The sequence below is a fragment of the Papilio xuthus genome, unplaced genomic scaffold (assembly GCF_000836235.2).
Source record: "Papilio xuthus unplaced genomic scaffold, Pxut_1.1 DF824992.1, whole genome shotgun sequence".
Taxonomy (NCBI): domain Eukaryota; kingdom Metazoa; phylum Arthropoda; class Insecta; order Lepidoptera; family Papilionidae; genus Papilio; species Papilio xuthus.
The window spans coordinates 809,988-826,382 of record NW_013533657.1 but is presented as its reverse complement, the minus strand read 5'-3'; the positions used below and the strand labels follow the sequence as shown (position 1 = coordinate 826,382).

General features: G+C 37.1%; 1 protein-coding gene across 1 annotated transcript in view; it reads right to left on the bottom strand.

Annotated features, from left to right (window-relative positions):
- Positions 1-205: 205 nt before the first annotated feature.
- The window catches only part of LOC106126783 (protein Dok-7), a 132,790-nt gene continuing 116,600 nt past the window's right edge, over positions 206-16,395 (bottom strand). Inside the window, exons 6-10 of the mRNA XM_013324637.1 lie at positions 3,220-3,392; positions 2,568-2,781; positions 2,099-2,435; positions 916-2,014; positions 206-833 (exon numbers count right to left, since the gene is read on the bottom strand). Of these exons, the coding sequence (XP_013180091.1) occupies positions 637-833; positions 916-2,014; positions 2,099-2,435; positions 2,568-2,781; positions 3,220-3,392 (2,020 nt within the window). The 3' untranslated portion in view covers positions 206-636. The remainder of the gene's footprint in view (positions 834-915; positions 2,015-2,098; positions 2,436-2,567; positions 2,782-3,219; positions 3,393-16,395) is intronic.

Here is a 16,395-nt window from a genome sequence, read left to right as displayed (position 1 = left end):
TTTGGTTATTTGTTAAATATTGTTATATTTACGTGGGTGTTTTAAAAACAAGATTTAAATGTTCCTCTCGGTAACTACGAAATTCCTTTGTCTCTGTAAATGTTTTTTTTTTAAATTTGGGTGAAAGAATTCCCCATTCTTGTTTATAAATAGATTATTTTCTATTGAAACAATTTGAAGTTAATTATAAGATGTAATAAAATTTTAATAATTATAATAAAATAATAATAAAGTGTTAAACACTGTACTTGGATTTGTTTAGTAAATAATATGTGCGAAACATACAAGTAAAACATGTTATGTACTTAAATATAGTAAGTTCCAGGCTGGTGCATACCATTGAATGACATAAGTACATATTCCACTTATATGTAGATCTGAGGAAACGTGTCCCCGACAGAATTTATTCTAAAACTGTCCCTATGTGCATGTAGCGAGCACGCTTGGCTAGTCGGTGAGCGCGCTTGGCTAGTCGGTGAACGCGCTTGGCTAGTAGGTGAGCGCGCTTGGCTAGTCGGTGAACGCGCTTGGCTAGTCGGTGAGCGCGCTTGGCTAGTCGGTGAGCGCGCTTGGCTAGTCGGTGAACGCGCTTGGCTAGTAGGTGAGCGCGCTTGGCTAGTCGGTGAACGCGCTTGGCTAGTCAGCGAGTGCGCCGCGGTCGAGGCTGGCGTACTCGCGGCCGGAGCGCGGGCGTGCGGCGTGACGCTCGCGGGCGTCGCACGAGCTGAGCGAGGACACAGAGAGGGACTCCATGTAGTCGGAGGTGTCGGAGGCGCCGCTCGACGTGCTCTTGCTGGTCAGCTGGCTGTGCCGCGCGTCCACTGACGTCATACCTACAGAAAAAGTTAAAAGTTAATGTGCATACATGTCTCGCTAAAAACTATTTTAAACAGGGCACATGGTTTGCCAACTTACCAGTTTTCTTCTTCCGCCTCGTTAGCGTATCCACGTCAAACGAGTTGGACTTTGCGAGTGTGGCGACCTCCTCGAACTGGAACGTGAGGTGCTTCAGAGGATCCGAGGAGTTGGACTTGATGAAGGGCGTGTGCACCGGTGTTAACGTGTTCCGGAACTGCTTGTTGCTTTTGAAATGTTTCTTATAGGACTTGGAGTTGGGGACGATATTCTCGAAGTCGTTGAAGTCTCCGCGGTGATGCTTCAGCGAGCCGGTGGACACGCCGGAGTCGTTCGAGCTCGAGGAGTCCCTGTTCTTGTCGGACTTGCTCGGCACGCTCGACGACCGCCTAATTTTGACGGCATCCCTGAATCTAGCGACCAACACGTTTTCGCTTTTCGGTTCAGAAATTTTTAAACTTTTGTTTTTTTGACTTATTTCTTTTTGCATTATAATGTGTAGGTCCTCGTTGATGCGGTCGTTCTTGCCGGTCTTGCGGAGCACTGTGGGGGTGAAGCAGAGCCTGGGGTCGAGGAGGTCGTCGTCGTGGCGGCGCGTGAAGTCTGCGGAGCTGGAGCGGCGCGTGCTGACGGTGTTGTCGGTGTCGGAGTGCTGCGTGGGGTCGGAGAGATGGCTGGCGCGGCTGATGTTGTCTGCGCAGTGCCGGGCGGAGTCGAGCGGTCCCATGTGCAGGTAGCCGGCGTGCTCGGGGCAGCAGTCTGCGGGCAGCACGGCCGTGTTCATGGTGGCCGTCGAGATGTCGTCGTCGTGCTCCGGGATGTCTTCGAGCGCGTCCAGCTCCTCCTGGCTGAAGCCCGCGCTGCGGAGGATCTGCAGGGAGCTTTCGAATTTTTCTAGAGTAGCGTTGAGGTCTATATTGGCGTAGTTGCCGTAGTCTACGGGTTGCGTTTTGGTAACTGGGGTGACGTTGACGTAGTTGGACTGCATGTCGGCCTGCTCCGCGCCGTCCTCTCCGACGGGCTCGTCGGTCTGCCCTGTATCGGCTTTGACCTGGTCCCCGTGGGAACAGCCGCACGGCTGGCCGTTCATGAGACATTTCAATTTCTTTGGTGTGTCGTACAGGCTGGCCGCTTCTGAATTCGCGTCTATTGGATGTTCCTGAAAGTTAAATAGTTTAAAATTTAATTAACAATATTGCAAACATACATTTAAATGCAGTTTCAGGTTATTTTTTCTTTTTACCTGTATTAAAGGCATCGGTGTCTTTGGCACGTCGTAATTCTCGTAGGGTCCGTTGTACTGCTTCTTCCTGCAGGCGCAGGTCTGCCACTGGCACTGGCAGCCCCCTGCCTTGGCGGGCACGGCGGGCACTGTGGGTGCGCAGCACGCCACCGGGCTGCCGCGAGACTCGAAGCTCTTGTCGAGCAAGCAGCCGCCGCGCGGCACTGAGTACTCTGACGCGCTGCCGCTAGAGCGCGAGTAGATGGACGCGCGGTCAGAGTCCGACCGTTTCTCTAGGATGTTCTCCATAGTCCATACGGGGGACATCACGGAGCCCGGCGTGCCCATTGTTGATGACCTATAAGTATACCAAACTTTCGTCACAATTTGGTCATTGGTTTAAGATCAGATGACAAACAAATAATTTTATTAGAACTTTATCAGCGTGAACAAACTACGAAAAATATGAGTATTTGCCACCGCTTGTTACCTGGTGAGTTGGCTCATCTTGGCCATGCAGCTGAAGGAGCAGCGCGGCAGTGAGGTGGGACGCCGGCACTTGTCCTCCTCCAGGCCGTCCAGCTCGCTGAGGCAGTGCGTCGTGTGACTGTTGGGTCCGTTCCACGCCGGCGACACAGACCGCAAGGACGAGTGGAAGCACTCTTCCGCACACGAGCTGCTGTCCGAAAATCGCTTCTCTGCCACTGAGAATAAGGTTTATTTTTGAATGATGTAGGAACAAGATTTAATAAGAGTAGGTATTGAGATAATGAAAATCGCTTTTTGTCACAAAGGAATAAAGTTCATTGTTGGTTGAATTTGTGGTGACAGTCGTCCTTTGTCACTATGAAATAAGGTCTAATATTTATTAATAATAAAGAGAGCTGGTCATAGCAGGAAGAAATGGAAGGTCCTGGTCTCTGGTAAACACAAAATATGCAATTGTCATTGTCTCATTGTTAAGGGATTATAAAATAAAATGTCACGTTAATACGATTGGATTTGTTGGTGGTCTATGTTTTTTTTTACTAGAAGATAAAAAAGACATAAGAAATGTTTCAGTTACGCCATAGTGGAAAAGATATAAAGAGAGAAGATAATTTTTATTCCTTTTTTTTACTCGATTGGTACATGCTACTCACCAGATCCACTCCTGGAGGCGAGGCTGAGGCGAGCTTGCGCGTCGTGGGAATGCGCGGTGAGCAAGTCCGCGAGCTCGCGACCGCGCTCCGCCGCGAACACGAAAAGCCCCGCGCCGCGCCCGCACCGCGAGCCTCCTTCCACACAGAAACGGTTCTCTACCACGCCGAAACGTCTGCAATATAAATACAAAAATTATATAAAAAGTTAATGAGATGATATTTAATTCGGTTAGCAAGCTTAGTATGTTATATTAAAGAGATAGTTCTGGACGGTTGGTAAAGATTTATGATAAAAAACAATTTGTAGTCTTTTCTTCTTTGTATATATAGTTCCATCTATGTTAAACTTGTGCGAGTCTTTCCGGTTTACCTGACCTACAAAGGCTATTTATCATGTAAACAATAGCTAAAAGTTTAACGTTAATTAAATATTCGTTAGTAGATACGGGTCTGGTAGTCAATCTCCCGCCCTGTCAGCGGGTACATTAACTGACAAAGCTTAATTGTTCTATTAGTTTTAATTTGCCCTTTAGTTTTACGACTGAGAAGCAATAAATATTTCAATGTGAGTGATTACTGTTTTGTTGTGAACTATGCGGGTGGGCCGGAACTAAAGTTAAATGTTTTTGACGTTTTCCTTTTTACAGTGAAATGTTGTTTGTACGCCAATATGATGACCTAAATATTTTAAATTATTAATTTAGTTTTTCCATGTTTTTAATTAAGATATAATAAACAGAGTTGTTAAACAATTCGGCCAACATGTCGCCATAAATTAAAAAAAAATATCCACGGCTCGCGTCACGTGACGCGCCACAGATAACACATTCCGCCATGACAACGAATCATAGACAAAACGAAACAAACGCATCACGGCGTTTGATTTATAACATGATGACTCTTGCATAACGCATAAATTTTACGCCGAAATGCACGAATTTCGGGAGAAAGGGCAGGTTTGGGAATGGCGGTCAAACGCGTTGGAATTTCATTTCATAGGTTGGCAGTACTGAGTGGAGAATTTCATAGATGTCTGGTATCAATGACATCTTACATAGATGTATAGATAATTGATAAAACATTTTAATAAAAAAAATATAGGAACCTACTTACAAAGTTTTAAAATTGAATTGTCGCGTTTATTTTAATAAATATTAAAAGGTAATTTTACAAGAATTTGTCAAATCCTCTAAAGATTCAAAGAAAACAATTTATAGTTGTTCGTCTATAAATACTACTAATATTGTTTTCCTTCTATTTAGTAAATATTTCTCAACGTCCGTGTATTCGATACGTAAGGCGGTAACTCTATACCTGCAAGGGATGGGCTCCTTTGACTCGTCTAATATCCCGTCTTTGTATGAATTAAATTGAAGCAGCTATTTGTGGAGGTTCTCTTCAGTTCAATTGCAGCTTTTGCGGTTCACGGGGCACGCTTTGAGCTAACGTAAATGTATTGGATGAAGGATTTTAGACAAACAAAATTCTTAAGATGAATTAGTTCTAATCGATTACTAGTTAATTTACGTATATCTTATTAATGTTATAAATGCGAAAATTTGGATGGATGTTTGTTAGAATCTATCTCTAGAATCTTTACATGGATCTCGTTGAAACTTGGCGTAGATGAACATAGTCTGGAAAAACACATACGCTACTATTTAAGTTTTTTTATATTCCGCACAGACGAAGTCGCGAGCAACAGCTAGTTGATACATAAAGATTTACAAATTGATTAATCAATTTATTTTATTAGTGGAAACTTAAAGAAAAAAACTTAAAATGAAAACAATTTGTGAGGCCACACGCGTTGGAGACTTATCTTCGCGACCGCTTTCGCGCTACTTCCGCGTGTGTCCTCGGCTTTATCTGCCCTTTTGTAATCAGTTGTTGTAAATATCCTAAGCTTTGTCGCACACCAAGAGATTAACGATATGTGGGGTCTATACATGTCTTTGTTATACAACTTAGTGTCCGTGACATTGCGTTACTCGTAATTAAAAATAAAACTTTATAAGTAGCCTATGTTTTCTTCCAGACTGTCTTCTATATTCGTGTCAAATTTTATCGACATCTGTTGAGCCGTTCTGGAGATACCTTTAAATAAATAAACATCCATCCATATTTCTGTAACGTATACGTTGTATTAATGCAGTCCTTACGAAGGTTTTATCGCAGCAATAAAAACAAAATCAACGGTAGAATCTCGTGAGCGAAAGACATTTCCGCTACTAAAACGTTTCTTACAAAAACTTAATGCAGAAGTTTTAAACTTTATTAACAGATCAACTACAAAACAAAGTACAAAGTTTAGTAATAAAGATAGATTGCTTGTTATAATATGTTGTATGAAAATGTAGAAATCTATATATATATATAAAAGAAAGTCGTGTTAGTTACACTATTTATAACTCAAGAACTGCTTTACCGATATGGTTGAAAATTGGTGAGAAGGTAGCTTAGAGCCAGGAGACGGACATAGGATGCTATTTAATCTTTTTTTTTTTCAAATTTATGCCTTGAAGAGATGCTTTTTATTTAACTTATCTATATGTTAAGTTTTTTTATTTATCCACTCGGACGGAGTCGCGGGCGAAAGCTAGTGCATTATATTTGCTATAATATTATAAATGTGAATGTTTAGATGGAAGAATGGATGGATATTTGTTTGAAGGTATCTCCGAAACGGCTCAACGGATGTTGATGAAATTTGGCACACATGTAGAATATAGTCTGGAAGAACACGTAGGCTCCTTAAGTTTTTTTTTAATTCCGCGCTGATGGAATTGCGGGTGACTGCTAGTTTGCTATAAATAAAGGAATTAAGTCCAATCCAAATTGGCGCTAATCGTAAAGTAAGTATACGTTCAAACAACATCAGTACTACAATGTCTGCTGTTCTGCTTCACAATTCAGTCCTCGTGTGAAAGCAGTCAGCCACGTTTATCCTTACGTCTTCTTCAGTAACATTAAAAGTGATTTATAGCTAAAAAATGAAGTTATCAAACGCACATTTGAACTGGGAACGATTTGCGGATCGCAATCAGCAGGCGCGTCACGTCGGCCCTTAGGGGTCCCGCGATTTAGTATGCATTGGTGTATCTGCAGTTAAATTGTTTACGAGTATTAATTATTACTTCCTGAATATAGTTAGAGTATAATTGTCCTTGATATGATCCTTTTCCTGTTTGATTTCGTGATGTGAAACTTTTAATTTTTGTTTACGATATTTTTTTGTTTCTTTATATTTAATATTGTTGTCTTTTATGTCTTTTTAATATGACTATGTTTTAATTTAAAGTTTTAATGTATTTTTTTTAATATAGAAGTGTTCGTAATTTAATGGTTTTGAGCAGTAACATTACTTTTTACTGATAATATGTTTTAGATGAAGGTTTGTTAGTCGAATTTTCATGCCTTTTTTCGTGTTCTCTAACAAAGTTGTAGTACTTGACATAATTTATAGTTAACAAGGATTAATAGTTGAAGTCATAAAAGAGTGTAAGAGACATCGGGGTTAATGGCATTTTTACTGCGTCTCGGGTTTGATTCCTTCTGCTTAAGACGTAGTAGATTAATGGTTATGGGAGGGTAAAGGGCGGAATTGAAGCAACTTAGTTGCTTACACCAAATGTAGAAAAGTGCTTAACAAATGTAACTATTTTTTATGTATATGTAAGTAGAAGAATTGTCTTTAGCGTATAAATTAAAAAAAAATACTGAAATTTGTAATTATTTCTTATTAATTTTGTACCTTTCTAAGTAAGCTCTAGGCTTATACTAGGATTTGGTTTACAACAATAGTCGAATCGCGGGATTCGAATTCTAGACCACGTGATCAGAAATCTGTACCCTTAATCATTAGAGGTTATTGGTGTTTAGATAAAAAATTGAACTTTCTTTAAATTCTAAATCTAGGTTTATTAAAGTTTAGGCAATGTTATACACGTTAAAAGTAAAATCTATTAACCTGCATATAAAGGTGCTACATTTAAGCACTTAAGTTAATGAAGAGTGTCATTACTTGGAAACGACACAGCATAAGTTAACTTACTTAACGGTTCAGCTCTGAGCCGGTTAACGCGTCGACATCGATTACTTAACCGCCGGTTACATTGTTAAGTTTTAACTGTTTTAGTTAAGTGTGCGATATTCATTATAGTCTTGAAGTTAAAAGCTTTTGGTTAGTTGACGGTAATCCGGCCATCGGTTTAAAAGCAGTTTTGTTTGATAAATATTTGTTTAGAAATATTTAAGTGTGAAGTGCGAGACAGGAAATAGTCTTTGTCAGTTTTTAAAAAGTTTAAAAAGTTATTACTGATGAGTAGGTACATACCGCATTTAAAGACTTAGCTTAGATTTAGTATAAGCTTAAATAGTATCATAGTGTACATTTTTCGTATTCAATCTACACTAAGGGTCGCTTTAGTAACCGCTTAACGGTTTTGATTGTGTTTGATGTTGTAAATTATTTTTTTTCTGACATAAATCATAGACAAAGAATCGAATTCAATTTTTTATTTATTCTTTTCATTAATTTCAAATTAGAATATACAAGAAGTAAAAATATACTTCTAGTGGCCAGTTACAAACACTTAAGTAAAAAGTATTTATTAATTTACATAATTATTCATTTTAACAGAACGATGTAACGAACGCCTAACAAAGGGCTTTAGGAACGAATTACCAATATTAATATATTTGAAGGGCGGAAACTTTTTCTTTTATCATCAAATAATTGGACCAGGATACGAAAGACCCTTTTATTTTAACGCGATGATGGGCTAAGGTACTGGTTGGTTGTAAAAATCAAAGGTAAAAAATTGCAAGAAAAAAAAAACTTTGTAAAAATGCCGCGAAGATGGAACGACGCAATTTGAATTCTTTCCCTTTAATTTATAGAACTTGAATAACTTTCCTGCTATAGGAAAGATTAATTTGATCTGTTCCACTTGATTCTTATGTGTAGATATTATAAAATTAAAAAAAAAATTACCAATAACTTTAAGAAAGTCCATAATTGCTTTTAAAAAAATCTTCTTAGAATCCACATCAATCAAATTATTGCATCTTTTTCTATTCACTCACAAATTTTAATTTTGCGTACAATTTCAATATGCTTAAATAAATAAATTTAGATTTTTAATCGTTAATTTTGTGTTTTTAATTACTTAACTTTACAGTATTCTATCTTGCAAGTTCAATCAAGTAGATCCAAGTGGAACTTTTAACTGTTAAATGTTAATAAAGATCCCCCGAAGGCAGAAGAGGTTAATAGCTGGAATAAAGAGATAAAAATTAAACACTTTAATCTTTTGCAACGCTCCGAGCGCCGGAGCGAACCTCCCAGCCTCCCCCGACAACTCAAATATTAACTCTCATCTCGAATATTTCTTTAAACTTTGATATCGCGATATTGAATCAATATTAATCTTATATTTCTGGTTTATTTAATAAATACAATTTTATATCAACAAAAAGTTATATGTGAAGTCAATCAACCCGCACTTGGCCAGCGTGGTTGACTATGGCCTAGTCACCCCTAACTTAGGGTAGGCTCCGAGCCCCTCGGTGGGGACGTATAGTGAGCTGATGATGATGAAGAAGTTATATACCTACATATAATACAAAAGTGTAGACAACACACAGAGGACAGGCCTCAAATAGAAGCAATTCCGCGTTTCGTCTAATAAGTGTGTGTGCTGGAGGCCTAATTTTAGTCCACATTCCTGACACCTTTTTCTTATAAAGAAATTATGGAATAGGGAAGAAAAAGGAATGGATTCGGCAGAGTTAAAGTAGTGCTTAAATGATAACAAAGGAGATTCGTTTTCAGCATTTTTTTGTTGCGTTTGTTCTATTTTTGTCATTGTGCAAAAATAATTAGGTCGCAAGGTGCAGCCTAAATATTACTGTGTGTTCTTACATTGTATACGTTTGATTATTTTTGTATAAGCTTTATTCTATGAATATAATAATAGGAAGCGCCGTAAGAGTTTTTTCGCAGTAAAACATAAAAGTATAATAATTATAAAATATATTTTTAGTGCTGGTAAGTTTTTTTATGCAAAAATATTAGTAGATTTCTATTAGTTTTATATACGTAAAAAATCGTCGAACCCTCGACCACGTGATCAGATGTTATACCCTTAACCATAAGACTATTAGCTCTTTCAAATTAATCTCAGTATTTTGAATGACAAGAAATGTCTGTAATAGAATCGGTTTATAATACATAATGCGATATGATTTAATTTATTTATATCGTAAAATAGCCATGATTCTCTGAGTAGTGAATAAAGTTTGCAGTAAAATGTTACGACATGATTCGTAGAGCTTGGCTTTACTGTCATGTCGTCAAACCTTCATCTCTGATGAGACATGACCTATTTACCAAACAAGGTAATCAAATATATTACTGCATGGAATCATTATCTATACGTAGACTAAGGAGTCTACCCTAAGTAAGGGATAACTAGGTCATAGTCAACCACGTAGGCCAAGTACGAGTTGCTTCACATATATCTTTGAATTTCTTGGCAGACATGTGAGGTTGTATCATGTTTTTCTTCACCGAAAGAACGTTGGATACATGTGCTTATGTAAATCGAAAAATATTGGTACTTGGCGGGGTTCAAACCGAGGAACTGCAGTTTACAAGTCAAGTAGTTAACCCCAGAGCCACATCTAGAGATGTTGCTCCGGTAGACCGGATTTAATAATCTACCTATATTTATAGATTTATCTAAAATTAATTATAAGCAAGGGTAAGAAGTTCATGTACTAGAATATTGTCACAACTTTCTCTTCTTATAGAGACAAAATGTTTAATACGCGTGTTTCGTAAGTGGAAACTCACGAGTATTGTTACGTGCAACATGTAACCGCAAAGCGAGCATCAAAGCACAAACAAGAGGGCAAAGGAGAACTGAACTTCCATTATTTCCATTGGCGAGCTCATTAGGGCGCTGTTTGTTTAGTTAAGGCGTGTGGCCGCGGGCGGAACACTCAATTATTGTGGTACAAGTTATAAGAATATGACATCGTTTAACTTTACCTGTATTTCTAGGTACCCTATTAAAAGTTTATACATCTTTGTTGGTTATAAAATTCATAAAAATAAAAACTATTGCAAGGGAAGGGAAGCTATGCACGTTTTTTACATCTACATTTTTATTAATTTGTTACTTGTAGTTATAGTAATTTCGCCATAATTTGAATTTTCAATAATTGTAATAACGAATATTTTATTCGATAAAACTATATACAACAAAGTTTATAAAAATATTTAAGTAGAGTATTAAAATTCTTATTTATTCTTAACATTATAAATTTTTGCTTTTCCCGCTGTCGCTTATGCATTAAGGCATAAGGTATTGCAACCGCAGCGTAATCTACGGGGATTCCCGTAGGCGCGTGTGTGTTTAATAATAAAATTAGCCGTCGATCCTGTGCCCTGCGCTCTACGCCCTCTACCTACATAATGTAATGTAGGTCCCGAGTGACGCTTTGTTACTGACTTCACGTGATGGATACAATTTTAAGCTTTGCATTAAATATGTATTTAATAGCAACATGTTGGTTGAAATTTTAAAGACAAATTTCACGGTCTTAATGTCTTAATATTAACAGATGCATAACTGATATCCATTCTTCAAAATCCGATATTCTATAAGCCTCGATGAGTTTAAATGGATACCTAATTAAACAGTTTTTTATTTTAAAGTTAAACTTTTCTACTTCAAATATCCAAAGTTTTACTTGTTACTAATTTCTAATAGTTCTTACCCTTATAAAACGGTGTGATATAAAAAGTGGTAAAAGTGGAGCCGTCGTCGGTCGCATCGCGTCGTTAGACAAATCGAAGTCATCCATCACGACGGCGCATCATGAGGACGGACAGGTCATTACGAGCGTGGCATTAGAGCTACTGCTGCTACAAATAACATTGTTATTCTTTGTTGTTCTTGTTATTTAACTATATTAATGTTTTTGTTAGTAAATATTTAACAATATATGATTTTCTTTACTCATAAATGCGAATGTTTAGATGGATGTTTGTTTGAAGGTATCTCCAGAACGGCTGAACGTATCTCGATGAAATTTGGCATATATATAGAACATAGTCTGGAAAAAGATATACGACGGTGTCGCGGGCGATAGCTAGTAAGAAAAAAATGATTAAACGTAGTTAATAGGTTATTAGAAGTACCAGTCCAAGATTTGCGTGATTATACAAAAAATCTCAATTGATTGTTTGTTTAAGCGAGATAAAATTAAATCAAATTTCAGAGCACAGTTAATTATTTCACTTTGTTTTCATTTGAAACGTTCGGGTTATACACAAATCGTATAACGTGTTCATTAATGTGTTTTTAATTGTCATTGAATCAATAAAATGGACATCATTAAAACGTAATGTCATCTGTTTGTTCAGCTTGTGTTCAGTTTGCGTCATATTGTGTTATAATCATAAAAATATTCAGCGTACATCGATCATAATCAAACGATATAATGGTGACAAATACATAAAAATATTATCTCAATGATTATCCGACTCGAAGGACCATTTTTTATATTACAACACCAAGTACTATTTAGTAAAAATTGTAACACTAATCAGATTTAAGAGACCATAACAGTAGCAACCAGCGGTGTCATGCGCCGCATGAGGTGGCATCTAGTGTAACGCGTACGTATTTCGGAGAAAGAGAATTAAACCAGCCTCATGGCGTATGCATACGCATGCAGTATGTGTTTCAGACCTTTCACCTCGTGTCTTCGACCAACACCTTAAACAGCTCTTGCTTAACAGTTGGATTAAGGGCCTGATACAAAAGACAGTTAATTTGGAAATCGCGTAGTTAGGAGGTTCCTTTCTCTGCAGACCACTGGTTGCTTGAGGCATCCGGTGGTGTACTTTTTATATAATACTGTAGTGTAGTATAATAGTGTAGTATATAGAAATTATATAAATAATTGTATATAAGGAAATACTAATGTACCATATTAACTATGTTATTAATAACTACACGAAATATTAGTCTCATGGACTCGAATAACAAAGTTTTATTACCCCAATGTGTCAAGCCCACGGGATATGGCTTGTTCCAGTTAATCGTTCGGAAAGTCGATGCGTTCTACCATTGTAGCCCCCTGTATAGTGAAGTATGACGTCACGCGCCATCGCTACTTATTAATATCGTCTATTTATCATTATTAGACATAGTCCACTTGTATTTGGGGGCTGTTTCATGTGGACTATGGATCCATAGTTTCTGATCAGATTTGATCAGATGATCTGTGGTAAGAAGAATCGTACAAATACATGTATATTTTTTTATAAGAGAAGGGGGCAAACGAGCGGGGAAACACCGAGGTGATCAACGACAACCATGGACATCCAACATCAAAGAAACTGTAGATGAGTTACCGGACTTTAACGAAGATGACGATATGTGTTTCAGATTGCCAGTAAAAGTCTACGGTTACATTTCAAAGTGTTTGACATTCTGAATATGCGATGTTTTTTGCTTTGACATATCTTCTTAGAACGTCAAGATACCGTGAATCACTTTAAGCTAATAGCGCCCCCTGCCGGCTAACGTTACATTTTGCATTTTTGCGCGGAATTTAAATAATACCATTCCTGACGCTTTAAATTGATTAGTTACCTTAATGTAGCTTTAATTTAGTTAAGATAGTATATATTTAACCTAAACCTCTTTAACTCTCTTTAACATCTTAGCAATTTATTTTTCGGGAAATTCGAAATTCAAATTAAACTTTTTCTTTCCAGTGAAATTAAAAATAAATCAAAAAGAACAATTTTCAAATTCATAGCTGTGAAATAACAAAACTAATTCGTTCGCATGAAAGGATTGTATGAACGAACGAATGAATACAGCTGTGAGTGAATGAAAACAAAGCCTGTAAAAATTGGACAGCGCCGTGTGTTGACACAAGAATGGGATTTGCAAGTTTTAGTACATTTCAATGGAAATATTAGAGTCGGGGTGAGTCAAATGAATTTTAGTGTTTTTGCAGACCGAGCTTAATGTCTGGAGAGTTTTGATCGATACGAATAAATTGAATTTGTAACTAACGTCTGGGGAAGATTTAAATTTAAAATATACAGCGTGCGTAAAGCAGAATTCATCATCTTATTTCTAAATGCAACCTCTTTACTCTTCTACTATAGGGGAGGAAGTAAACAATACATCGGCGTAGCTTCCCTAAACTTATAATTATCATCGTATTAATTCAAACATCTTACTAATATTATAAATACGAATGTTTGGATGGACGGTTGGATGGGTGTTTGAATGTATCTTCAGAACGGCTGCATGAATCTCAATGAAATTTGGCATATATGTAGAACAGAGTTTGGAAGAACATAGGGTACTAATTGAGTTATATTTAATTCCGCGCTGATGGAGTCGCGGGCGACAGCTAGTATTTTGAATATTCGTACAACACGCCATTTACAAATCCATATTGTCAAACTATAAACAAAGCAATCTATCATTAACCGTCATTCAATGTTGCCAGTTGCCACAGCTTTTCCCGCGCCCGCTCTACTGGTAACACTCGAAATTACCTTTGGAAATATGACGCGTCAAATGAATTCCCTTTGTCAACTCATAGTACAGTCGCGATAATAATTCACAAATATTAATGAACATTTATTTGTCTGCGCGATTAGCTATTTGCTGTTCTGAATAAAACAATGGTAGGTAACGAATTAGGTAACAAAATGAAATATTGTAATTTGAAATTCAATTATTTATTAATGGAAAATTAAGTCAATTAGGATTTATTATTAAGGCTTAATAAAAATTGCGAAAATTGGTATTTCATTATTATTCAGACAAGAACATTTTTACAGATTGTAAATACAGTGTTAGGAATTAAATATTTTAAAAGTAAGAGGGAAATACGTTACTTATACCAAGTGCTTTGGGGAAAAATACTATGGTTATGTGAGATTCTCACCTTGCCTCCATCCAGGTAAGGAACAGAGAGCTTATCGACTAAAACCCTCTGGTACCCTCAACATCGCTACCGGGACGAGGGTACACTTACGTATTCTTTATCATGTCCCGGTGGTTATTAGCAACCGATGGCATCCAGGAGTTGTACTTGGTCTAGATAGAATATTTTGTCTCGATAGAAGATATAAAAAATAAAGTAAAGATCGCGTTTAGTTTCAAAAGATGTGTAGATTGAGTTAGATAAGTATAACAAAACAACGTACTTAAGGAAGCTATTTTACATACATGATTTATAAGGAACAATTATGCGTGTGTTTATTTAATTTTAATGAGGCAATTACACGTCGTGCGCGACTGTACGAGCGTCGGAAGATATTTTCATTTCATTACTGCGGCCTGTTTGTTCCTCGCGTTTCCGCGACATATGAGTTTTATTGTTAACTGTACTATGTTGTACTTAGCTCGTGTTGAACATAATATTATAATGTTATGTTCAATGTTCAACATGGAATCTCAGATGTTGCGTGAATGTAAACTTACGTAACACATGTGTAAGAACATTGTTGTTATCTCTGTTTTATTTAAAGATTATGAGAGAGATGATTTGTTGCTATACAACAGTGGAAACGCACCATTAATGACACGCGTTACATTAAAATAATGTATTAAAAACGTAAAGATAATTGAGCTCCTTGTGAACTTTAAAAGTTACTCAAACAAATAACATTTGCTCTAAAATAATTTATTTCATTGTCTAAAAGTTCCTTTTAATGATAAACGTGAAAAAAAAGTTAAATAGTTATTAGAATTTACTTAATTGAGTTTAGTATCTTTGTAATATGACGTGGGTTGTTACCAAATATCACGTTTCATCTGTTTCCACATTTAATAATATACCTAGGGGGTAGGTTACTGTTACAGTTACCCCTCACAAACCTAATTACTCGTCCGTCGTCGGGACAAAAACAGTCGCCTTCAATTTGACTCTAGCGATATCCCATGACAACTGGGTCAAATTGGAAGGGCTCGGTTAGGGTGACCATATCGTAGGAATACAAATTGCTTAATACAACGGTGCGAGGTGCGGCGACCAGAAGTTCTAGGATTAGTAAGTAGTCTAGTAGTAGTAAAAAAATAGGTTTTTACAACTAAATATTATCAGTACAAGGTATTAAACCAAAGCGTATATTTTTAAATTCATTGGCAATAATTAATTTGAAGCAATAATATTTGTAAATTTTGTTCACGTATCCATAAATAGTGTGTTCACCCTATTTAGAGAAATGGCGATACCACAAAGAATTGATGGTGTTTTAGGGAAAGTCGATTTAAAAGATTAGCGAGGTCTGTCGCCGCGGTTATCGGGTCACGGTATGGGGTGGATTCGAACCCCACACCCTTAAATAGGTGAGCCACGATTTTCGCAATGGAAATCCGTCAACCCTGATAAATTAGTTAATTTAATCGAGTTCTTTGATCATTACAATTTTGTGTTAACTTCGTTTTTATAAAAAAAAGTGTAATGAAAAAGTGTTATGATTACAAATTGGTGTTGGTTTTTTCATTTTGTTTTTTTTTTTATATCATAAGGTGGCAAACGAGCGAGCGGCCACCTGAAATCGCTGAAATAGCGAAGTGACCGTTGCCCATAGACATACGCAATTGCATATGCGTTGCATACCTTTATTCGACGGAGAAGAGGATGCACAGAAAGAAAATATTTTTCCTTTCCATGCATCCTCTCATCCGGAAAGTCCTCTTCCACTTCCCATCCTTTCCTTATAAGAAATATGACGGGAAGGAAAAGAGGACTAAATTAGGCCTCCGGGACGCACACTCATCAGACGAAACGCGGAATTGCTTCCACTTGACGCCTGTCTTCTGTGTGGTTAAACTTAAGGATTTACCTTGGTTTTTTTTTCTACAATGAACAGTGTAATTGTGATGTTTAACTGTTATTTAGAAATGCTATAATATTGTGATGGAGATATGAATCTCATAGTAAATTGGTTATATGCTCATGGCAATAGCTTTTACGCTATGTTATTGCTGTAAAGCCTTGCAATTCTGAGAGCTTCGTTATGTTAAATAAACTCAGTTATTACATAACAGTAATTAAAGCTTTAACTGCTATGTCTCGGTACACTAAACTGAAAGTAATTCTGTATTAAAATATTTTAAA